Here is a 25,447-nt window from a genome sequence, read left to right on the forward strand (position 1 = left end):
GAACCAACGTGGCGTGACTAACGCGGGCTCTCCGTAGCCTTGCGGTTACCACAGCTCAGCTGTCAGTCAAGGCCCACCCCTCGGTCTGACAATTCAGTGGCCTTCATCCTCCGTGGGAAGCACCTGGATTCGTGGACTCTCGGGCCAACAGGGACATCGCCACGGTAACTACAGACACATACCTGTGCACAGCCACACAGGTACACCGGTGACCACACGACCAAGACAATGGTCACCCGTCTGAAGCTGGTCTTCACTGACAGAGGGGAACACACAATTTGTCAGAATTTAGAAGTACCTAGCGTGATGTTCAGTGACGCTGTGCATTACAGATATGTTGGCATCTTTTAAAGAAAAGTTAACATCCCTGTGTCTGCATTTTTCCCGGGCGCTTTCAAAAACACATCTCACCCCCGGATAGGTGGGTATCACAAGGGAAAGGCATGTGGTTCCTGTCCTAAAGTGCTCCTTTATTGGTCCAACTGAGCGAATTACAGGTTAACTTAGGAGCTATACTGTTAACCTAGACTTACTCATGCCTATAAGGGACGTCAGTACAGCCATTGTTTGTATGTAGGAGCAAGCACACACTTATCCCCTATGCACAAATGTACACAGATACCAAAAAGCAAAATTCACCAAATTTATTATTGAGAAATGTTGTGATACTATGTGCTTAGGAAGAACGAGACCAATTTGTGATTTTAAGAAGAGCTTTCGGAATTTATTGGGAGCACTGCTGAACCACACAGAGAGTCATTCCTCTGGGTAAGGGTAGGGTTTTTTTGAGTTCAATACCAAGCAAAGGACAGGACTCAGAAATGGGCATCTATCCACGGACTTAAGAGCACCAAGTGGAATGGAGTATCAGGGGCTGACCCAAGCCCAGGCTCCGTTACAATATGATGGGGATCCAGAGCGACAGATACCACAGGAGCGGCTGTGATGTCTACTCATCCCTCCTGACTCGCAGAAATGTACCGCCGAGGTTTTACACACAGACTCAGACACACACGAGGAACAGTGAGGAAGAAGGAGAAGTTAGGGATTTACCATTTTTAGAGGGAGAAATCCCTTATTTTGGCTTGATTTCGTGGGTTTCCCATTCTCTCGTGGTTGTAAGCCCTTCCTCCCTTTCCTACTAGGTATGTTTAAAAATTAAAAAGTGAAGTCAAATTCAATTAGCTTTGAAGCTATTTTGAGGAACTAATAATGCCTACTGAGGTACATGGAAATAGCTGGGGTGTCCTCAAACTATTACCCAGGATTTTATCCGCTGATAACCATTCTCTGGTGGGCCAGAGTAAGACTCTCCCCCTCAACCCACAAGTGGGGAATGCCTTGAAGGACGAGGGCTTTTCCAAAAGAAATGGACTTCCAACGGAGAGGGGCAGAACAAATATGGCTGAGAAAGAACAAAAGCCCACAGTAGGAGCAAACAGAGGTAAGATCATAGAAAAATATGTTTTTATAAATGAGGCTGAGATTCTTTCTCAGTGTATGGAAATAATTTGCCGGTGCAGTCAAAGAAACATGTGCCAGAGACCTTCATCCGCTGTGGGGCATGGGAGAAGTGCCAGAAGACTGGGGACAGGCACAGGTGTCTTGGTTTTTAGAAACGATGGAGCAGGAAGCTGGATTCTTAGAAATTATGAAAAGGTGAGCCTGACATCAATCTCTGATACCAATTCTGGTATCCATAAACAGATGGCCTGCGAACAACTGAAAAGCACAGGTTTGGGGAAGACAAATGACTGCTAAGCGAGACTCATTTCTTGTTTCATAAAATTTTAGACTGAGAGACCAAGAAAACGATATGGAAGAGAAAATATAGATTTTTTTTTTCTTTCAGCAAGACCTCTGGTGTAATCGCTCACGGTGTCTTTGTGGCTATGACTGCGAAATAGCTATAAGGTGACAGTAAAGTCAGTCAACGCTTTTATTAATGGTTCAGATGAAGACAGGAGAAGCAGGCGCCTCCTTCATTAAGCTAACGTGTATCGAGTAGGTATTAAGCCAGACCCCACTGGGCACTGGGGCTGGAGGGGGTGGGGGAAAGAGAGCAATACGAACCACAGCCCCAGCACACAGGACAGAACACGCAGAGGGCTGACATCCCACTCGCCTGCCCGCCAGCAGCTCGGTCTCGGGGACGTCGTGTCACCTCTCGGAGCCTCCTTCCTCACCTGTACAGGTGGGCGCTCCTTACCTTTCAAGATCGGAGGCAGGCCTGTCGCACAGAACCAGGCAGGCTCTGTTACAAAGTAAGACTAGTGGATCCTGCAGCCCCAAGGCGGGACAGTTAAAATGGCAAATGACAGAATTAGGACAGAACACACATACACGGATGCACACACGTGCACACCCAGAGAGGCTAGGATACCAGGCCCAAACTCGAGATACGAATTTATGTTAGTCAATGTGAAGTCCAGCCTGTAGGTGCCAAAGCAGAGGAACGGGGCAGAGGACCACGGGTTAGCAGTGGTTCAAGGAGAGTTAGCTGCCGTCCGCCTCACGTGTGACATGGTTAGCACGAGGGCCGTTCCCAGGCTACGCGAAGGTATTTTAAAGTCCACACCAGGGGCCACTGCTCTGTGTGCTGTTTACATCTTACCAGGGAATTGTCTTAAATCCTGGTCGCTGTATTTTACTAAAGACACCGACGGAGATGTGGTAGCACAAGGAATAACAGGAAAATGAGTTTAAAACAAGGTAACGTAAGGAGATGGGGTTTATCTGCCCTGAAACAGGTTCTCATTTTTGGGTTTCAAACAGATGAAGAACCGTTTGATTTTGTCAGTGCGGTTCCCCAGGGAAAGGCCAGGACCACCGAATGGAAGGGCCAATGGGGTTTCGCTGGCTGTCCTGGGGTGGAATACGCTAACCCCTGGGGCCACCTCTGCCGTAGTGTGGCTAGACCACCATCAGGCGTGCTGCACCCCTTCTTATGCAAGATGTCATAAGGTCTCTGAAACAGCGGTTCAAATTCAGCCTCGTGGGTCTCGGCTCAGCCCGCATCAGGCCAGAATGAAACGACTCACATCCTTAGGCTAATCAATTTCACTTGGAAAAATATTCTGCATCAACCCTGATTTCAATAATTTCCTGAGATTCAAAATGCCCCCCCCGTGGAATTCTTTCATCAACTTGGGGGGGGGGTGTCGCGGGGCGGTTTCAGGAGTCACAGTGGGGATGGGCGCTGGCCTCGGCTGGGCACTTACCGCTAGGTACTGCGGGGTGAGTCCGCCCAGACCTGTCAGGTTCCCCCAGGTGGCAGTGTTGAGCTGCTGCATCTGCTGGGCCAGCTGCTGCTGGAGGCGCCTTTGCTCTTTGTCCTTCTGAGTGTCCGCGAACTTCACTACGATGGGTGAAGAGCAGCCCTGTGGTCAGACACAGCGGAAAGTGAAGAGGGGGGTTACCGCCTGGCTGAATCCTCTCATGACACTCAGCACTGGATCTAGCTTTCTCAACTATCTCGGAGCACATGGAACCGTCTGGAATGTTTTCTTTTTTTAAATGGTTTGATATTCCTTCTTCTTCTCTGACCAGTACCATCCACAGAAATTTCCAGATACTGCCACTGGTTTCTCTGGGGATCTGGCGGTCGATGAAGCCATTTGCTTTCTTGCTCTGATTATTAAACTGCCTCTCCTCCTCTCTTCGTGTGTCTTCCTCCAACCTTTCCACGACCTCCTCAGAGACAAGAGACCTTATCAACATTCTTTAATTAAGCTTCATGGTTCGCTTGTCTGCAAGACAGACTTGTCTGTGTGTCTGCCTGTTTCCACACGTGAGCAGGGGGCAGAGGAGGAGAGACGTTGCAATGGGAAGGAAAACGTCCCTCATTCATGTATTTATTTTTTCACTCTTTCCAATTCTCAGTGATGCATTTTTGAGCTTTGGAACGCAGGAGTCCTCCTGACCCAGCACTACACGGAGGGAGAAGGGTTTTGTTTTAGGAATGTGGATGAGGGCAAGGGAGATTCAGAAAACACAGGCATGGGCCAACGTAACTGTCCGTGTTTTCAGAGAGGTCTCTCTTCCTTCTCGGACACATCTATTCTACCCACCGTGCCCAGGGCTCCTGCAAACCACCAGTCTTGGAAGCATATTCTAGTGAAAGGAGCTGTATCTGAAATGGCAGAAGGCGTCTACTTGGCTTGTCAATGGATCTCACCATTCTAGGTGCTGCTTTCCAGTGTTCATTCCCTTTAAAAGGCAACGAGTAGGGGCAGTGAGTGAGTGCATGGCCAAGGGTCACAGAAGAGGGCGAATTCATGTCTGAGATGGATAAAATCATTAGGGGAAAATAAGGGCCTGCGCCTCCAGCAGGAAGACTTCCCTCCCTGAGCCCCTGTGGAACATTCGCCACTCGGTCAACACTCGGCAGAGACACGCGCTCCTCCCTCCCCACCCCTCTCCCCCTTGCTACGGCTTGCCTACACATCTCATCACCATTAAAGCCGTTAAATTTTGCTGAGATAAAAAGAAGTCATTCTACCCAGGTGATTAAAAAAAAAAAACTTTTATTGAAACTCAGCATGATAATAGACCTCTCTCTCTCCTCTCAGAAATTTTACATTCCTACTTAAATGAGCTCTCTCTCTTTCCCTTCCCTTCGGGTCATTTTTCTTTTTCCTAGAAAACAAACCTGCGTGTGTTTTGTTTCTTATCACCTTGGGTAGTTACTGGGGATGTAGCTGTGAATATGTGAGGGCTAGCGCATCTGTTATGACCCCCACCTCTCCCCCAAAAAGTGAGAAAAACGAGGTGGCTCTTTCAGTGTGAACTTCCAGCGTACGGGTCTTCAGCTCTGGCAGCCACGGCCACAGGACAGAACATTAAATGTCAGTCAACCGCATGAAAATAATATTTCCACCACTTAAAAAAATCTATACTTCATTTTTCTTCTTCTGCTCCGTATTTCAGCACTTCGTTGCTTTAAAGAGAGCAAAATACTCTGAAACGGGAGATTATACAGCGGGAGGGTTTTGTATGGAAAGAGTTGTTACTGTTGCATCAAATTGGTTCCATAACAAATCATAGCATCTCCTCCTAAGAGTACATTTCCTGGTTTTTTTTCTTCCTTAGATACCAAAAAAAAAAAAAAAAAAGGAAGAAGAAAAAGATAAAGCAGCAAAAAACTAGGCCCAAAATAACGTGTTTAAACCATAAAAAGGAAAAAAATGGGATGGGTGTAGATTGGAGGAAAGTGGAAAAAAAGAACGATATAAAAATTAATTACTTTTAAGAACATGTTCTTTTGCAACTTTAACATTCAACTCATTTGAATTCAAATCTCTTAGATAATACATCTTGGTTAAAGATGTGAGCCAGAGTCCTGAAAATAACAAAATTAGTTTAAAAAAAAAATCCAGCAAACTTCGGTTGTACAACTACAATGTGACTGGCATACCATGCAATCTTCCAGTTAAATGTCCATATTTTTTAAAGTCAGCAGGAAATTTGAGTGTCTGAGGGCCCCTCTGTCTGAGCACGGGTGTCCGGATTTAAAAACAAGTGCACCAAAATTTGATTTTCTTAATAATAGAGATGTTAATACCAAAGGATCAAGGATTTCTTAAGAATGACTATGCCCCATTCTCTACAGCAGATTCTTTTCATTCTGAGCCTATTCTTCTTTGGTTCTGGTTCATACCCAGGTCTGCGCTACGTTCCCGAGCTCTCTCCCCCTGTAGGAACACAGGAGAACACAGACCAGCATCCTCTGCGGCTTTACTCGGGGGGCCCTGATGGAGGAACTGGGGTTAGAGCTGAAAGAATTTAGGTTAACAAATCATCTAAGGTACAAATCGCTAAATTACAGGAAATAAAAATGATTAAGAATGAAACACATGTATGGAAGATAATAAATACAGGTGAAAACTCTTTTTTTTTTCCCTAACCATACTTTCATTTTTATCTCCAAACTGAAAGGTAGCTGGGATTCAGACTGATCCCCAATAATGGAGCAGCCGGAGAGAAAGTGGGGGGCAAACACAGCATCAACGTGTGACTGCATGTCGTGTAAGACCGGATCCCTAGGTATTTCAAATCCTGCTAATTATCTCCTATCGTGGCCGATTTTCACCTGAGCTTGCCTTCAGGTAAGGGGGGTGTGAGTGTCTTAAAAATGCATTGCACTGAAAGGAAAACACAGTGATTATATAAGATATGTTAGGAATATCAAAGTCAAAATGAAGCTGGAGAAAGACAATAGGCTTTGCAATGCTGATATCAAACCTCAGAAAAGTACAGTAAACACTTAATGACAAGGCCATGCACACTCCTTGCCCCCCCTGCCCACCCACCTTCCGCCTCACTGTAAAAAAAAGTTGCCCCCAGAACATGACGAGAAATGATCACTTAGCTCCCAGCATGCTTTGGGAGATGCAGCATTGCAAAAAACAAACAAACAAATAAAAAAAAAAAAATAAAACCCCCCAAAAAACGGAGGTAAAAAAAGCGCAAACGATCCATAAAGAAATTTTTGCACGTTAAATAAAATTGAAAATATTTTGCTTTTCAGAGGATGAAAACGTAACTTCAGGTAACACCACAGGGCCACCTCCAGAAAAGATCACCCACACACAGATATACAGGGTACAGAACATGCACTCCCAAATGATTCTACCAGACAGTACAGAGTAAGTAACGGCGTACTACTCTTGGAATGCTTTTGTGCAAAATTCTGAAAGGCCAGACCCAAATCACAGACGAGAAGTACAGAGCCGTCTATCTAGGTGTGTGGGGGAAACACCCACAGCAGCATATCAATCTTCCCCCAAAGCCACTATCTCTCATTCGGAGACCAAATTTGAGCCTTTATGTTTATCGTGCGTTTTTTGGGTAAACAGACGTATCTAATTTTTCGAGGGATTCTCATAAACATTTTCACTGGTTAAACCATGTAGGAGAAGTATTAACTTTCTCCCAACATGCTTGATGCGAAAACACAATTCTGTTTGACTAAAGAGAGCTTGACCCCATATTTAAGGGGGAAAAAAAAAAGAAAAAAAGAAAAAGGGGGAAAAAAAAAAGAACCCTGTGATTGGCACAGGGCAGGCTGCAATTTGGAGCGAGGGCTGTTAAGGTTGACTCCATACCAACCCTGGACCAGGAACGGACTGGATCCTTTAGAGGTCGAGAATGAGTCTTGGTTTAAACTGCATCATGATGCTACGTTACAGGGCCTGAGGCCACTGCAGTAAAAGGCTCAAAAAATAATGTACAGCACGTGGAAGGTTTTACTAAATGCATTTCAAGTCATTAGGGGAAAAATTCAGAGTGAGAGAGAGAGAAAGTGAGAGTGAGAGCGAGAGAGAGCGAGAGAGAGGATGAATATGAATGAATGGAAGAGATGGTCAAAGTGTCCATCTGTGACTGTCATGTGAACACTGCACGGAGAGAGCTGCTTTCCCATTCCCCATCATTTGCACAAAGAAAACAAAGAAAGGGCAGATGATACAGTACCTCCATGGTCTGAGACTGATGCATGGCTTTGATTGCATTCTGTGCCATTGCCCTTGTAGAAAATGTGACAAACGCACAGCCTGTGGGAAACAAGGGGACAGGGAGCAGGAAAGACAAAAAACAACAAGACAAAAGGGTTGGACGCTTGTTAAACCAACACAGTCTACGAGAACTGCCACAGGACGCCACTGTTCTCAGTAGTACATAAAAATCAACAACTTCTCTCTCGGTTTTATCTTAGTTTGCTTTTTACTCACAGTGCTGACTTGCTAATCTGACCAAAGCAGAAAGATTTATTTATTGACTAGTTTATTTTTTTTTAAATGGAGACAAGGGGAAAGTAGTTGGGCACTTTTTTCTTTTCTTTTTCTTTTTTTTTCGTCACGGGGGTTTGAAATGAGCAAGATCTAGTTTGCATTTTCTAAAATAAAAAGTTACTGTTTTACATTTTTCTCCTTGGCTGATCATCTTTACTTAGCGCATCCACACATTCAGGCTTTGGATTTCAAATTCTAGCGTTGATTTTTAAGCATCAAATAATAAAATCCTCACACCAAGGGCAAATTAACAAATAAATTCCAGAGGCTCGAAATGTCAGCAAATAAATACGTCTTATCTCTTCTGGGTAGTTAAAACATATATACGTATCCGTATACATTGGTGCGATTCAAATGCAGAGAAACAGACCCCATCCTGCAGGAACTGTTTAGTAATTATTAATTACGAACAAAAACACATGCTCTGTTACTCTGGGAATAGTCAATAGTGCATATTAAGGCAAAACTTTAAAATCTGCATTGGATTTCTTAGTTGTAGAAACCCTTTATGACTTTTCCAAGTTGTGGTTTCGGATATGCATCAGAGATCTGACCTAAAGTCTAACATACACGACACAACGTACAGTTCTCTGAATGTCTCCTGTGAGACCCACTGAACTTTCCATGGCTCTTTATTTCTCGTGCCGTACAATACCCAGAATCCACACTGCCTGCTCCAGCTCCTGGTGGCAGGTGCCGGCCACCGTGTGGGTCACCGCTCCAACGACATGGCTCATCGCCCCTCTCAATAATAAAAACACTGCCTTCTGAAATTTACATTTTATTCGTCGTGCACCCTTGGGCTTCTTAGAGAAAAAGACTGTGAAATTAATGCAGATTCAGGCTGATTTTATAATAATACCGTAGCACACTAAAAGCTTAGCTAAAGCAACGCAGACTTATTTCACTTATGATCTCTAATGACTTTAAAAGTGCATTGATTTTCAGCTTCTCTAGCTCGGCACAGTATGAACTTAGGTATCAGAGAATAATTTAGTGTTCCACTCAATTTCTTCAAAACATTATTATTACTACTTAAAAGATTTCCAAATGAAGCAGATCTAAACACTGGGAGGCGGAAGCCTGTTGTCCTCTCAGAGTGAATGCGTGAAAGTGGGATTCTGGCATCCACAATGCAAGATTATTGCCCCTGTGGCCAGTAAGCCAAATAGAATGTTCTACAACCAAAAAAAAAAAAAAAAAAAAAATCCCCCAGCAAATTGTTTGGTTTATGTAAATCAATTTGTGAGCCATAAAATTTATTTTCTTCTTTTGCTCTGCGTGTGTACTTGGTGAGATTATCAAGTCAATACTGTATTAGCACCTTTTAATCAAACAGCAATAAGAGAAAGCAACACCTGCCCATTATCCCCAAAGCACAAAAACATCCAGTCATGAAAATAAGTCAATGCATTTTTTTTTGCATCATGCTGTAATTTTTAATACAACAAAACTCTCAGTACATGGGAGAGTCATCTCTCATTGACCTCCCAGTTAAGCTGGCCTTAGGTCTAGCTTGCTATGAATGCCGAGCTGTTTCATATACTTCTCTGGCATTATAGCAGCTAGGAAGCTTCCTATTTAAACACACTGTCTGCACCTCCACTGGCTGTAGCTTGTCATCAGGGAAAGCGATCTGGAGCCTTCTCTGAGGCATCTAGAAGACGTGTGTAACAGTGTGAGACAGACGACAGGATGTCTACTGGCTTCCATATTGCGACTCAGCTCTATAATTCGAGAGCCCCAAAGTTACCATCCGTCTCAGAATGATACCCCTTCAAAAACACTGTGATTATGACCGACATTATTAACAGAGGAGATAACACTAAGATTTTTCGTCTTCCGTTTCTTGAGACCACAATGGAATTATTTGCTTTTGCAAATAATCTAATGGAGATATACTTGACATCACAAGAAGCCTGGCCTAAGTCTGCTTTTAATAGTCAAGAAGATTGTTTCATTCACTTTATTTGCTCTTATTATCCAGGAACGTGTGCCAAACTGACAGTTTCCAAATGGAGGTTAAGAATGCATAAAAAAAAAAAAAAAACAACATGTAAAATGTTGACAGAAATCAATAAGGCACAGTTTATGCATTTACCACAATTTCAGAACAAGCAGAACTTTTTAAGTAACTTAGTGAGAAAGATACAGCAATTAGCAGGTCTCAGAAGTATTAGCAATAGAACAATAAAATTCCAACTCTATAAACTTGAACCATTGCTCTTTCCTCTCTGAAACCTGCAATTAAAAGCTCGACTGATGCTTCTAATTATACAACCCTTACTGCATCCAAAAAAAAAAAAATGATCTGACAAATCTGATGACTCCTTTAACCTTTGGACTCTATTGGCAGTGGTGCAGTAAGAGAGAACCTGTCTCCTCAGGGGCTCTGTCAAGTTCAGGACTATGCGCTGTGTTCAATTACTTAAGAGGGAAAATTACTGTCGTTTGTAGAGTGAGCGCGCATGTTGGAAATTTCCTTCTCTCTGCCATTCTGGAGGAAGTACTGCAACTTCAGAACCAAATGTTTCATGGCTTGGTAGCTTGTTAACCTTTGTAATTTCTGCTCTGGTCCTACGGCTAGATTCTAATTTTCATTTCCATGCCACTGAAAACATGGTGGTGGCTTTACGATTAGGCCTCAAATCTGTGGCTTTTCACTAATATAGGGTCACATAAGCTTCTTTCACCAAGACCGGCTGCCAGCTTCTTCTAAAAGCCAAGGAACTGACTTCCCTTTGGACAAAAATAACTTAGGTCAACTCGCCCCTTCCAGTAAAAATGAGCTTCTGGGTGCAGTGGAGTCCCTTGGGTCTTGACGGGATAACTGCTCTGATCTTGCGGAGTCAGCCCTCTACTGTTCTAGAATGTCTCAGGGTCAGCCCTCCCCTGTTCTAGATCAGTGGATACACTGTTTCAGAGTCAGTTCTCTGACTACTGCCTAAAACGCAGGAGAAACTAGAAAGGGGAAAAAAGATTACATGTACCAAGATAATGAAGCTTTTTTTGTGTGTGTTTTGTTTTTTTTGGGTTAGGTAAGATAGCCTGTATATTATTGTCTTAAAGCCTCTCCAAATACATAATAGCTGAAAAAAATAAAGAAAAATTCCGTCCTTAACTGTGGCCGACCTGTAATTTACCTTACAATTATTTATTGTCCCTACTTTCAGAATGTCAGAGATCGCTCACAGAAATGAAAGGAACCGAACACTCCTCCCAGTTCGGTGAGGTTGCCTTCTTGCTGCTAAAACAGATAAATGATTGACTGGGGAGAGGTTTCTCCAAGTAATTTCCTCCTACAGACAGGATCTAAGGAAAGCACGTGGCCCTGTCACAGAGAAGATTCTGGAACACATCTATTACACTTGTCATCTCAACTGAAAAGCTATATTCACTCAGGTGTTCTACCTTTTCTCTCAGCTGCAAGAGAATTTTGAGAACTAGATGAATTCTACGTCTGCACCAAAAAAGAGAGAGAGAGAGAGAGAGAGAGAGAGAGAAAGAAGGAAGGCAGGCAGGCAGGCACGCACGCACTTTTAAAAGCACATACAGTGCCAGGGCCTCTTGGTTTTCTGCCTCTGCTTTGAAAGAGAAGCAGTAGCCTGCTGTATTTCAACTGAGGGAAGCATAATTTAAAATAACTTGTGCGGCATGAAGGAGCTTTCGGCTATGGTAGACTTGTTTATAAATTCCCATTCGGCCAAAGGAAGTTCTTAATGCAGCCAATTTTCCTCGCTGTATCTTTTTAGCAGGGGCAGAGTTTATGAAACATATGTTATCAGTGTAACACGAGAGCATCCAAACAAATACTCGAACGCACCGTCCCCAGTGCTGGGCTGGTTTGTTTAGAACTGGCCTGGAGAGACAGATGGTCTATTCCACCCAAGGCCGAGTGCACAGGACTTACTAGTTTGCAAAAATCTCACCCCTGAGAGGACGTTCCAAGACCGCACTCAGAACGAGGTGACAAAATACAGGTAATAACCCAGGGGTATTTGGTAAGAGTGTCCACGTATGTTTAGCTACTAGGTGGGCACGCCTAAGAGGTTGTGATCGAGTCTGCTCTGTGTACATGTTTTAAAAGTCAAAAGCCCTGTCCTAATATTCTGATCAGATATAACGGAAACAAACGAGGATTTAATGGCTAAATCCAGGCTATGCTTGCCAACATCCCTGAAAATATTGCCAATTTCATTTGTCAAGGGTTTTGGCAGGAGAATGTTGGAACACCATCAACACAGCTGGAATATTCTTAAACAAGCAGAAAGTTACCTTACATGGCAGTGAAGATCTGACTACACTTTATGGGAAAGAAAAATGAGATGAACTCTTTCACTGTCTCTGAGTTACAGACAATCGTTGCCATGGTGCAGAAAACCCGGCAGACTGTACCCAAACAGTCCATTCTGACTGTGGGATTATGGGTATGTGAGAACATGTGTATTTTAGGAAATCAACAGGCTAAGGGGACACTGACAAATAAATGCACTGGCTGAGAAGACGCCAGCTTTGACTTTGAGAGCAAACAGCTCATTTGACTTCCCATGATGGACTCGTGGTATCTTGCTTCCTTTCTCGAAGAAGGTGCGTTCAGCAGGCCTGGGAGGCTGACCTGCTATTGCAGAAGGATGTGAGTATTATGAAGGGGCCTGAAAGCATCTCAAACCAGGTTTTCCAAATTAGAAAAGATGGCAGAATGGGTTACTGCCCCCGGAGGGGAACGTGCACGTTTAGATGCGGATATGTTGCCTAGAGAGAGTCAAACTCCTGATACTTGCTCAGTGCTGGTTTCAACGTGCTTGGTAGATGCTGGGTGCTGTCCATGTACAGCCGGGACAATTCCTGGGGGGCGGGGTGGGGTCTGATCCTGAACATGGCACAAATCCGGGTGCTGTTGAGTCCTGATGGGACTTTACCAATAGTCTTTCTGGCCCATAAGGAGATGATGATTTTATTTTAAAGACAGTGATTCTAATGCAAACTCCAGAGCTGTGGGTCCTGGCAGCCCACTACTCCGAATCGGTGAGGGACTCTGATCCGACAAGCCTGGAGAAACCATGGCTTCGTACCCTGCAGGGAGGAAGTGAAGCTACGGAGGTGGCAGAGAAGACATGACAGGAGACAGCTGTGGGGGAGCCAACGCCCCAACTGCCTCTTTAGTCTTCATTCTTGACGCGGAACTGGGCAAAAGCGAAGCCAGAAAAGTGAACCACTTTTCTGTACCTCTCCCTCATGAGCAAATGGTCTGAGTTAACTTTTTTTACTGACTAGTTTATACTCAGTTTAACGTACTTTGAAGGTGCTTTTCAGAGCAGCCAACCTTTCCTTTCACTTAATTTTTATTTATTTATTTATGTCTGTCTGTCTGTCTTAAACAGCCGAGCCAGCAACAGGCACGGAGACCAGAAATGCTGAGCACCCTTTATCTGCAGAGCCGCTAATGGGAGACACTTATTAATATTTGATTGAAAACTGCAATTCTTTAATGAAAGCAAAATGTAGCACGAGAGAGAATTGTTCTTTTAACAAATACACTGATTCAGGAGCCGTCCCCTGTACCCAGGAGTCCCTGGGTCTCACTAATTGAAAAACCTACCACTGTCTGGCTTTATATTTCAGGACAAATGGTTATAAATGAGCATTTTCTTTTTTGCCATAGGGAATTCTCATCAGTTCACCAGAAATTACTTTTCTGTTAAGAAGGAAAAAAAAAAAAAGGCAGGGAGGAGTATTCTACTCTTCACACGGAGCCAGTATCTACTTAAAATACAGATGAGAGTGCTCCCGTAACTTGTCTCCGAACTCGGCTGCTCCTGGTGTCCAGGGGCGGCTCATCAACCACGCGGCAGATCCAGTTAGCCAAGCTCTCTTGTCAAGTACCGCGTCCTGCTCTTCCCTGCCAAAGCTGGGGCTGCTTTAAAGTCGTATCTGCGGGAATAACTCACGTAGGCTCAAGGAGCTCTAGACGCCGCGGGCACCAAGGCTATTCGTTCCTGTCTCGGCCGGGCAGACGGGGTCAGTGCACGGTGGACCCGGGCCGGCAGAGCGAGAGCAGCAGCCGAGGTCTCTCCGGAGCCGGGCAGGGGTAAGCTTAGACAGGAACTCTCCCGCATGCCCTGGGAGGCGAGCGGGCAGCTAAGGTCACCGCTGCCATTTACAAAGGGGGAAACGAGGACGAGGAACTGACCGTGGCGGTGGTTCACGTCAGAAGTTCTGGGACTGGATCTCGGGCTCACTGACCTCTGGGCCGCTATAAATTGCACTGATTAATTTAAAGGCCTTCCTTTCTGTTCTTTCTCCATGCTATACGCCTTGGTGAATGGGAAACCGCTAAGACGGAAGTGACTGAGAATAAGAAGGGGAGAGAAGGGTGGTTCGGATTGCCACACTGGCAGCGGGACAGGGACTACAAAAACAGGATCATGTGTTTCCTCCATGTTTTCTTCTTCTTCGTCTAGCCACACTGCCTTTTCCCACGGGGTTCTACCCCGGGGTGGGTATCTAGCATGACTGTCAGCAGAGTCCTATGATCCCACGTGACTGGAAGCTCTCGGGGAGTGAGTGTGCCGGGTACGGCACGGAGGGCGCCGGGACGGAGCTCCCAGCATCCTCCTGTACCCCTGAGGTTGTGTGGTCACAGGCCTGGGGGGCTGCTGTGGCTGCCGCCGTGACAGCGTGGGGTAAGCTATGGCTCAGCCCCAGGCACTGGGTCTGCGGGTTAGGGTCACGCCCATACCGATCTCGGGCAGCACGTGTTCACGGTGAGGCAGGATGACAACCTTTGCAACTACCAGGGAACACAACACTCCCGCTGTCATTCCCATGCCTCCTTCCTTTTAAAAACCACCTTCAGAAGAAAACACGGGCCCCACAAGCCTGAAGCTGTCCACCTCCTTCTACTGTTCCCCTCGACTACCTCCATGTGGGGCTCTGGAGGTGGGTGTAGGCAGGAAACTTTTGTTCTCTGTGCCTTTGATTCTAGCAGCTGACATCACGAAGTTTTGTGTCTCAAAGTCAAAAGAACAAATGTTCCTCCTTGCATGGTGCTGCGTTTAGTTAAAATGAGGGAGATGGGTGAAAATTAGTGCTTTGGGACCTAAGGCTCGACCTTTCCTTTCAGCATGTGGTTTGAGAAGGCAGTGCTGTCCCAGAACCAGAGACGGGGAAAGAAAAGAAGTTTCTAATTAGCCCCATGGAAACTGCATCAGTAAGTACATTAATAGAATGAGAGCCTCTCTGTGTTGCAAACATATGGATTTCTTAGAAGAAGTGAAAAATGTGTTTTCTATATACACTCTGACTCCAGCCTCCTGGGCTGTCTTGGGAAACACAATCTGATGGGGGGTGAAGGCTCAGTGACAGCGCTTCTCAGTGCTGTAGGGAAGGATCTCTGTGGCGCTGTCCAAGGAGAGGCAAACATGGAAAGAGAGCAGTTATTTCCAGCTACCTTGGATAGCTGCTTGCAAAAATACTGGTTTTCGTCAGTGCTCGCAGCCACGGTCTCTGCTTCTGTCACGGTGACAAAGAGGAGCCTACAATCTTCTGGACCGAGTCATCTCTCTGCCACTTAATGGACTTCCTGCGCTCAGGTCTCCAGGAGTTTTGATCTTTAAAATAAAACCCTCATAGCCCAGGACAGGCCCAGTTTCTCTGAGTTCCTACCTGCTCTGCGCTACGTGGGAACACTGGCGTTTTTCCTTGGTTTCTGTTGCTGTCATGAGGCCCATCCCCTTCACACTTCCCTTGGGCATAGGCAGGAAGCCAGAGACTAAGATGAAAACAACCCATATTCTCTTTCCTCCTCCACCTCTCTCCCTCACCCCCAAAACCTACTTCCGTTTGAGATAGAAAGGGTGTATAACAGGGTAGGCTGTCGGCTTCCCTGCTGGCCGGGAGAGCCTGAGCTAATATGCTGGCTTCAAGACCTTCTCGACCTGAGAAATACAAGGCGATCACTGCCGCTACGGTGAAAAGTTCACGGTGGATAACTTGATCACACGGGACACATTACAGGGTAACCTCTCGCTGCGTGCGGTGCCTACGTCTACCTTGATCGTGACACAGAGTTCCAATTAGCACTTAAGGGAGGAGACTTTATAGACGGCACACTCACCTCGACTCAGCCCGTCGGGTCCCCGGAGAATCCGGCATTCTTCTATCTGGCCAAATGGAGAAAACATCACCCTGATATCATTCTCATTACATTTCTTCGAAACCATTCCTATGAACAATTTTCGGTCTTCAACAGCTAGGAGATAAAAATAATGAATGAGCAAAGGCCAGTTTGAACCCTTTTCTTGTAATCAGTGCTCGTTACCACATCAAGCCAGGGGCCCGCAGTCATGTGAGAGGAAGCAGCATCCCAAGGCCAGCTTTTCTGATTTCCAGGCCTCGTTCCTCCTCCCCCTCCACCCCTGCCTCTGCTCTCCCACCCAACCCCTCCCAGACACTCCCTTCCCTGTGAGCTCATTCTTACCCATAGACACACCTTCAGGGGACACAAAATGCTACGAAGTCCTCCCCTCCCACCGTGCAAAGTCCCATGCAGTTGCTAAATGCCACCGTGACATAAGAGATATTTTGGAATATGCCTTTGAATTTTTTTTTGTAGGTGTTAACTTGAATGACCAAGAAAGAAAAAGGGTCAGGGAAAGAAAAATAGGACAAACAGAGGAAGTGCAATAGGAAACAAAACTTTCAATGAGGCACTCATTGGAGAAAAGCTTCTCCCCCAATTTCAAATAGCTTTGCCCCATGAATCCAGACAATAAGAAGAGATAAGGGAGACGCTCTTCCCTCTGGAGAGCCAGTAAATGACCTGCTGTCTGTCCATCTGTCTGTCACAATGGCTATGCAGCTCTAACCAGGACAAGGCATGGTCTGCATCCGCAAATGAAGAGCAAGGCAACTGTAGGGAGAGAATGGGGCTGTGGCTACTGGAGAACCCCACTGTGACGGACCCATGCTCGGGTGGAACCGTAACAGAAAAGAGCAAGGAGGGAACCATAACTATTCTATGCACCCGGAGACAGGACTCTTGATGACCAGAAATGCATTCTGGGTGTCACGACAACCACACGCCAATTCTAACCTGGGAAACTGCCAGGAGGGAAAGACTGGGGAAGGTTTACCTCTGATGACCTAGGAGATTTTCCTCAAAATCTACAAGCTTGCGCTCAGGATAAGTGGCCTACATTTAGCCTCAAAGGCTCAATTATCACTGATTTCAGGACAGTGTTTGCAGCTTTTAGGAAAGAGAAAAAAAAAAAAGAGAGAGAGAGAAAAGAAAAAAAGGAAAAAAAGCCATTCTAGACGTCCACGGGGAGGAGTCTTGCTTACTTCCTGTGTTGCATTTTAGTCCATTTCTTAGAATCGAAAGCAAGGGCAGCCGGCCGGAGCAGCGCCTCAAACAGGCTGGCTAAGGAAAGGGCCCTGCCGTCCACCGCTGGGTGCAAACCTCCGTGTTGCGTCCGTACCATCCTCTCACATTGCTCTCTAACTGGCTTTTATCTCTGTCTCCCTTATTCTCACCCTGGATAGTCAGTGTCTCATTTTTATTTTACCAACAAGAATGTATTTTAGACTTTCTAGGGCCAGGTGCTCTTGGTGCCTGAGTCGAACTGGCTGCCCCCAGGCCCCCAGGCCTGGGAGAGATCTGTCGGGGAAGCAGGGATGGAACACAGGGAGGTTTGCTCTGGAGCGGTGCTGTCCACGAGGGGAACCGACCTGTGATGTCCACGGCAGTAGCTAAAGCCATGCGTGGCTCTGAGCACCTCAAATGTGGCCAGTGTGACTGAGAAACTGAACTGTTACTGTGATTTAATTGTAACTAATTTAAATTTAAAAAGCCACAGATGACATTCTAGAGGACAACACAGCTCTGAGAGGCCTGAGTGAGGCAGCTAAGTGCTCTTGCCCTGTAGAGCCCAGACCAGAAGTGAGAGACCTGAAAGATGTTTTTTCTCACTCTAAAAGACACGCCTCTACCCAGTGGGGAAGGGAAGGAACGTGCCTGGGGTCATTCAGCTAGGAGGGGGCCTAACCTGGACCACATCTGCTTGTCCCACTCCTGGCTCCAGTCCTGTCTCCTGTGCTGTTTCCTATGAGAGCAGAGGAGGGAGTGGAGGCCTCCAGGGGAAGGCAGGGCTGGGTCAGGAGACCTGTCTGGTTCCAGCACTGCCATCATGTGCGACCCTGGGGAGTGAGCTGACTTCTGTGGACTTCAGTCTTGTCATCCATAAAATGGGTTTAAACTCTTCTCTTTCCTTGCTGTTCTTCTTAAGGAACAAAGACAAGGGGATCCTGCTACATGCTTGGCGTGACTTAAGCCTGTGGGGGGGGGGGGGACGCTGAAGCCCAGAATCCCACCTGCCAGCCGTGCTCTGCACTCAGGCAGCTCCTGAGACAGGGCAGAAAAGCCAGGGCTCTGAGGAACACAGTGGAAACCACGATGCCATAGTACCATGAGCTACCGACCATGAGCCAAGAGCTCGAGAAAGACTTGATGGACGGAGGATGTGGCATTTCAGCTGGCCTTTAAGGAGCACGGGGAGAGATTGTGGGGTGGACAGAGGAAAGCAGCCAGGCTTCAGCACAATAGGCATCATTTCCTGCTGCTTCTGTAGAGAGGGGCTCAAGGTATAGAAAAGGAACACCCTGTCCCGTGTTGAGCCTCATCAAAGGGCAATGGCGTCACTGGCTCTGAGTCGTAGGGGGAAGCCGGTGAGGACCCGACTCCCCTCCTGCAGATGAACAATCTTACATTTAAGCTCTCTTCTCACCCATAAGAGTAGGTGAGCTACCGCTGATGTATGGGGAAGTGGTGGGAGGAGGGCAAGCATCTGCGCTCACCAACACTGGGACCGCCAGGACACCACGGCGGCCTGGAGGAAACACGGCATCCCCCGATGGGAAGGGACGGACTGAAGCATAGCAGAGCCAGGAGCCACAAACTTCTAGCTGCAGTGGTAACCTCACCCTCCAAGCTTCACTGTCTCTAGGACCGCTACCCAAGGAAGCTGTGGCTCATCTCTTCTTGAGAGTTAAAAAAAAAAAATCCTATTGAATTTCTTCTTCTTCTAAAGGATCCCGTTTTAGTTCTTTCAAACAAAAAGCACATGATAAATTCCCAGTGAGGGGCGCCTGGGTAGCGCAGTCGTTAGGCGTCTGCCTTCGGCTCAGGGCGTGATCCTGGCGTTCTGGGATCGAATCCCACATCGGGCTCCTCCGCTGGAAGCCTGCTTCTTCCTCTCCCACTCCCCCTGCTTGTGTTCCCTCTCTTGCTGGCTATCTCTGTCAAATAAATAAATAAATAAATCTTTAAAAAAAAATTCCCAGTGAGTCCTTGGTTTCACTGGGAGACCCATCCTGATGGCACGGAGCTGAAACACTGCAGGTCTGGAGCTGCAGGGTGATGCTGGCGTGAGCTAAATGTGCAGCTCCTGAAAAAGCTAAAGAAGGACTTTTTCCTAAGATGCACAGTAAGAACTGGAACCCACCTGTCAACAAAGCCTAGCTTCTTCTGAGGCATCCTGCCGGCTAAACCCGGGCAGGGGGATGGAAGAGAGCGCTCTTTTTCAGTACTAAGTAGCAGCTAAGGAAATATAACGGAAACCGACACCATCCAGACGCTCTCCGCAATGCTGATGTCCTCCCATGCGTGCGCCCCGTCAGGGAAGCTGGATGTCGGCAATGCTTCGCTGGCCCTAGTCCCTCTGTGGTCCTGACAGCTGGGGCCGTGCGTGCTTTGAGGGCAAATGGGGAGAACTACTCACTCCCCGCCTTCTTCCCCCTCGAGTGTTCCCAGTAAAAATATATTTGTAAAACGTATTCCTGGGATTCCCAGTCTGAGGATCCCTAAACAGCTTTGTCAGCATTTTAAATAAACATAATTATCCTGCATTCACTGAACTTTTCATCAATTTTTGATGCATTTCTTGGGGGGGGGGGTTGTCCTCTGTGTCCACAGGCAGACAGCTCACTTAGGTTTTCAATCCACGGGAAGGCAGATTGCTTAAACAAACCTACTGAGTTTATAGTACTCTGTGAAGTGCTTCATGGGAATTAAAAAAAAAAAAGGAAAGAAGAAGTCCCTGCCCTGCAAGGAAAAAGTCTACTTTCTTTCAGGATAACTGATGAATGAGTGATGGGTGATACTTTTTACACAAAGTGCTGTGCAGGTGGGGGGACGGCCATCACTCATTTCAACGGGACCGGAAGCTATCTGGTCCGCTAACCAGCGACCATTTCAAGTTCTCCTCCTGTGGTAGGAGAAAGGGTTAATATTTTAAGTTTTAAGTGGGGACTTTTTAAGTTCAGGGAATAGAAACTTCATTTTTGAAAAATCCCTAATTGTAAGTCTGTGCGAACACCCTGGTGTACAATCTGTCAAAGTCACACCTGGATTCAGGGCGGCCTGAATTAATTAACAACTTTTCAATGTGTTAGTGCTAACATATGGCATTTAATTACGGCTTCCAAATCCGTGAGTCTCTCCACTTTGAATTTCAAAATTATTTCTTCCTCTTCCAGTGCATGTGAAAGTGACCGGATGGGGATGCCCGTGAATCCCGGCTTTACTGGAGCCCTGCAGGCCTGCAACCTCCCTGACCACGTTCCGTCATCTTGACCCTGCGAGCTCTGACCTCGATGCACGGATACCAGGGGTTCTGGAGGCCTTGAGAAGAGAGAAAGGGCTTACTTGGCATTTCTGGATGTGAGGCTGTAAGCAACCCCGCCAAGTCGTGAGGTTGGAGGGTTAAAGCAGGATGAATTTATGCTCTGTCTACAGAGTAAAACAAAACAAAACAATAAAAAACCCCAACCCTCTCAACCAGGAGCATGACCTAAAAGTGAACACCGGCTGGTCGCTGAGACCCCAAGCACAGGACCAAAGGCAACCTCTATTCTTTTCTTATCACTCACTCTAGACAAACTTCAGATCCGGCAACTGCATTTACTTTTCAATCTTGCACAGCTGGTACCTTTTTCTGCATAGCAAACAAAGCTGGAAAAGAGGCCCTCCCATGGAATACAGAATGAAAGACAGCAACTGTGTCTGTGCTCGGGCATGCTGCGATCCGGCATCCGCACGTCCTCAAGCCTCTTCCCTGCCGTCACTCAAGTGTATGCAGTGAAAGAATGGTAAGACAACTGGATTCTGCGAAACCTGGGTATTTACTCAGTGGGTTCTTCCTAAAGACCCCAGTGTTTTCTTGCTGATCCAGAGTGGGATTTTTTTTTTTTTTTTGAACACCTGGTACAGTTAGAAGCACCAGGGCAGAAGTAAAATGCTGTGAGTTTGCAGAAATGTGCTAGAGGCTGCAGCTTAAATCAGAGCCAGTTAAGAGGGCAGGCTCTAGGAGGCCTGGAGATCTAGAAAGCCCGTGCAGGAAACTACTGAAGGGCAGGGCAGATCCAAGAGCAGCCTAGCGTGTCAGGGCTCACCACGGCGGTTCCCTTTGTCAGAATCTCTAGGTGGACGAAGGCTTCAAAGAGTGATTGCTTTCTGGAATTCATTTGTCCATCACTAATTAATCAGTGATTAGCAGCCTTTTCTTGCTCAGCAAATACAAAGTTTCTGAGAGCCGAACATACTGATAATGAAGATGGGAACTGTCTCACCGTGAGGAGTCCTTTGTGCTATCCATAAATGTCAGCAAACTCAATAAAGGTGCAATTAGAGCTCGTTATCTCTCCCTCACAACTCCAGGAGCTACTGAGAGCATCTGAGCCGAAGAAATCTTTGTGCTCTATGAGCACTGGAAACTCTGCTTACCTGTCAACATTGCCATGTGAAATCAGAAAGGACTGGCGCCATTTATCACCTGCTTTCAAAAATGATACATCGCTCCTGATTCCTCAGCCAGGTCCAAGGAGAACCCTGAAGCCTGTTCAGTCTCTGCGAGGTGAGGCATAGACTTTGCACCTCCATGAAGAAGAATGCTTTAAAAGGAGCTTTCAGTCCACTTAAACTTTTTGACTTTTTTCTTTTCCTGGAAACTCAGAAAGTGAAGGTCGATCTACAAAGCAAAGGAAGAACTGGCCCAACGAGGAGGTGTGTGGAGGTGGTTTTTCCTTCGTGTGCACAGAGCTATGCCTGGGTGTGAAAGGCAGCCTTGGCTGCTCAGAGTGCATTAAAACAGCTGCCTCACCTAGCCACGAGGGCGCCAATAACTCGCCGAGTGAATATTTACTAAGTGCCAGGTACTGTGCTAGGTTCTTTGTAGATGTTAGCTTATGTCCCCCTAGAACCACCCTGTAAGGTGGACTGTTACAAAAAGAATTCAGACCGTGGACCAGAGTTGCCCCCTCTCACAGCCGGAGGTATGGGGGCTAGGTGAGGTTACAGAACCCGCCCAAGGACACAGCTAACATGTGCAGGGTCAGCGGTCAAGTCTGGGCTCCTCCAAATAGCTTTTATGGCTACCCTGATGGCTTCCGGAACAACGGCATTTTCAGGCATCTTCCCACCTTAGTAAAACAGTGTCTAACCCTGCTTGGCTTCTGAGATCGTGCACAACGGTTGGCTGAGGGCAGTCCTACTCTGTTGCTGCGGTTCTAGACCCAGAGCAAACCTCACCCTCGGTGTGCAGAGCTGACACTGGAAGCAAGGGTGACTAACCAGTTGAGACCTCCAGGCGGCTAGCCTATACAACGGATTCTCTAAGTCAGGCGTTGTGTCCACACAGCAGCAAATGCAAAAGAAGAAACCCTTTCATGGTCCAACTGCTTGGGTATTTCAGGTCAAACACCCCAGGGGAGTTCTCTAATTCATTCTGCTTTTGTAACAGTGACCTAAGGTTCAGAAATAAGACAAAGCCTCCCTCATGGCCCTTGTCCTGACACAGGCTAGAGAATTAAGAGTCCAAAGGACAGGGAACTCTTAGGGGCCAGGAGCTCCCAGATGACCTTCACAGACAGGGTTCATCCCTCAAATACACAGCTCTGGAGCAAAAAGGCTCAGGAGTGAGCCTGGGCCCCTGGCCTTCTGCCTCCAGACACTCCCAGTGCAGAGCCCTCTGAGGCCAGAGAAAAATCCAGGAGGTAACAATAACCCACATTTTATAGCACTTGTGCTCTATCGTTCACAAAGCACTATTGTATCTTACATGAGTCTAAAAAAAAAAACAAAAACAAAAAAACCTAGTCTGTGGAAGTAGTTCACGAATGAGGAGATCCAAGGTCGATTGTTATATGTGACCGTGGGATCAGTAGACTCAACGTCGGTATGTTCCTTGGGGTCAGGATCTGGCCGCCCCTAGCAACAGTAAGTCAGTCATCACAGGGTAACTGCTGAATAAAGGGGCAAAGTCACCTGACCGGGGTCCTGCAGGAAAGCAGGGCGAGGTTTTGGACCCTGTAACGCTGGATGCTGGGTTTGTGCTACGTAGTACGGAAAGGAGGGAGCAGACCCAGATAGGGGTGTGGTGGTGGAGAAGATGGGGGGGTGAGCGCCCAAATCTACTCCCTGACAGACCCAACTGGGTGCTGGTGGCACCAGGATATGACTTGGAATTTTCTTTAAAACTTCCTAGTCTGTGAAGAAGCCAGAAAATGGGATGCACTACAATTAGCAAAAAATACCTTGCGGAGAGACTGAGACCCCAATCATAATTTCCATTTGCAGATATGCAGATCTCCGAGTGCGCGGCTTCTGCCCTGATTACTAATTAATGAGGTGCAGACCTGTCTGTGGAAGCAAACAGTGCTGATTATGTCAGTCTTGGGGGACAGAGACGCGCCCAGGTCTAAGCAGGTAGAAGATTCCTTTAACATACATTTCAGTGAATTCAAAGAAGAAAACGGGGACAGAAGGCGGGTGTAAACGGAAGCAGAAAGAGTTAGGAGAGAGAAACGTGGCTATCGGCCCTCCTGAGTCTTGGAGAGGTAAATCTCAATGATTCCACAGACCTCGTCCCATGCATATTTTAGTACCGAGCGTCCGTTTGTGTCATCAGCCTGCTGAATTCTGAATGAATTCGGATGCAAATGCATGGATACAACTTAGGGAAGCGTGCCACAGAGGAACACACCAAAGGAGGAGAAAAGATAGCAGGATTCTTGGTGGGCGAACCCTTATCCTACTCATCTCTGCACACCCTGAGGTCCTTCCTCCCCATCAGGTGTCCTCAGTTGCTTGCTCTGTGGGAGGGGATCAAGAAGAGGCAAAGGCCACAAAGTCACCACCCAGAGCAAGCCCCAGACAGGGGGACACGGAAAACCATTTCTTGCAACATCTTCACAGGTCTTTACATCAGAGGTGTACGAGGCAGGAGAGCGAATTCTGCGTTTCTCCAGCTGAGCCAAGTGCGGGGCAAATTCCCGGGAGCAGCTCCCCCTCTTCTCCCCGAGCAGAAGCACATGGGGCCGGCTCCTCCCTCCCCCATCTGACTTCTTCATTGAAAGCAACAGACAGTATCACATGAGACAGTTGGTCACCACCTACCGTTTGACTTTTCACTATCTGCAGGTTTCATCTGAATGGGATGATGCATCTAAAAATACAAAAGTGAGAGAGTAAAGGCAGATTGAACAACTGTATGAACAGTCTCAGAAACACCACACTATTAAACTTGAGTCCTCATACTGTTATAAGGACATGTCCATAACAACAGGATCTCTCCCTGTCCAAAGTCACCCCATGAAAACGCAAGCCTGCGGTAACGTTCCGGAACAGAACCCTTTGGAGTCACTGGGCTCTGCGACACAGGCCTGGGCTCTGCAGTCTGACCGGAGTTTGAAACCTGGTTCTGACACTCGGTATAGTTTGTGTCCATATGTTCGAGGCAATTCTGGCTCTGCCATTCATCATCGCCACCACGCGATCTTGGTCAAGCGTCCTAACTTCTCCGAGCCTCAGTTTCCTTATCTGAGCAACGGAGGTAACACGTGCACGGCAGGAATGAAATGAGCAGAGGCATATAAAGGGGGTGCCGTGAACAGGGCACAGGACATGCTGAGAAAAATGAGCTGTGATTCTGTAGTATATTACACATTTAAATGCAGACAGTCTTTGTTTTTCTTTTGGCCATGCTCTCTGCTGCAGGGATTTTTCTTAGATCTCACAGTTTTGAGTAATTTGAAGGTCTAGCAGTTGAGTGATTTAGGCACTATTATGTAATTTTTCTCAAATACAAAGTATGACATAGGAAATGCAGAGCTACTAAAGGAACGGAGGAGGGAGGGGAGAGGGGAGGAGGGGTCGGGAGGCCGGGATCTTCTCATCAGGTTCTCTCGGTAGGTGTGCAGGAGCAGGAGGAACCTGAGACAAAGCGGCACCAAGGTCCTGAATCGCGGTGTCCCTGGGTGCTCTGTGGGTCTTTACGCAATGCCCGTTTCACCACTGTGCGTGATCCAGAGTTGACTCCATGCGCAGAATGCTACCGCCATTTCCAATTAAAATAAATTCCTCCAACCACTTTCAAAGGTCCTCTCGCTTCATATTTCATCACACCCCAAGGAACCTCAGAGCCACAGTGTAGATGGAGTCACTGGCCGTGCAAATGCTTTTATTATAATGGGTCCCATTCTCTCTGAACCTTTAATTCCCCCAGTGGACTTCCATCACTTGCAAGCCCCAGCTCTGGGTTTTATCTAATTTAAAGGAAAGGGGAATGGTATTTGGCTCTGGCACTTAAATGATGGGAAATTAT

At 46.7% G+C, this 25,447-nt stretch overlaps 1 protein-coding gene across 17 annotated transcripts in view; it reads right to left on the reverse strand.

Annotated features, from left to right (window-relative positions):
- Positions 1-25,447, reverse strand: part of CELF2 (CUGBP Elav-like family member 2) — a 556,236-nt gene that overhangs the window by 54,373 nt on the left and 476,416 nt on the right. For all 17 annotated transcript variants that reach the window (XM_044392047.3, XM_057304588.1, XM_026478623.4 and 14 more), the window contains 4 exons: positions 24,241-24,289; positions 15,907-16,041; positions 7,474-7,553; positions 3,222-3,380 (listed from right to left, as the gene is read on the reverse strand). In XM_044392047.3, coding sequence (XP_044247982.2) covers positions 3,222-3,380; positions 7,474-7,553; positions 15,907-16,041; positions 24,241-24,289 — 423 coding nt within the window. The remainder of the gene's footprint in view (positions 1-3,221; positions 3,381-7,473; positions 7,554-15,906; positions 16,042-24,240; positions 24,290-25,447) is intronic.

The sequence above is a fragment of the Ursus arctos genome, unplaced genomic scaffold (assembly GCF_023065955.2).
Source record: "Ursus arctos isolate Adak ecotype North America unplaced genomic scaffold, UrsArc2.0 scaffold_30, whole genome shotgun sequence".
Lineage (NCBI taxonomy): Eukaryota > Metazoa > Chordata > Mammalia > Carnivora > Ursidae > Ursus > Ursus arctos.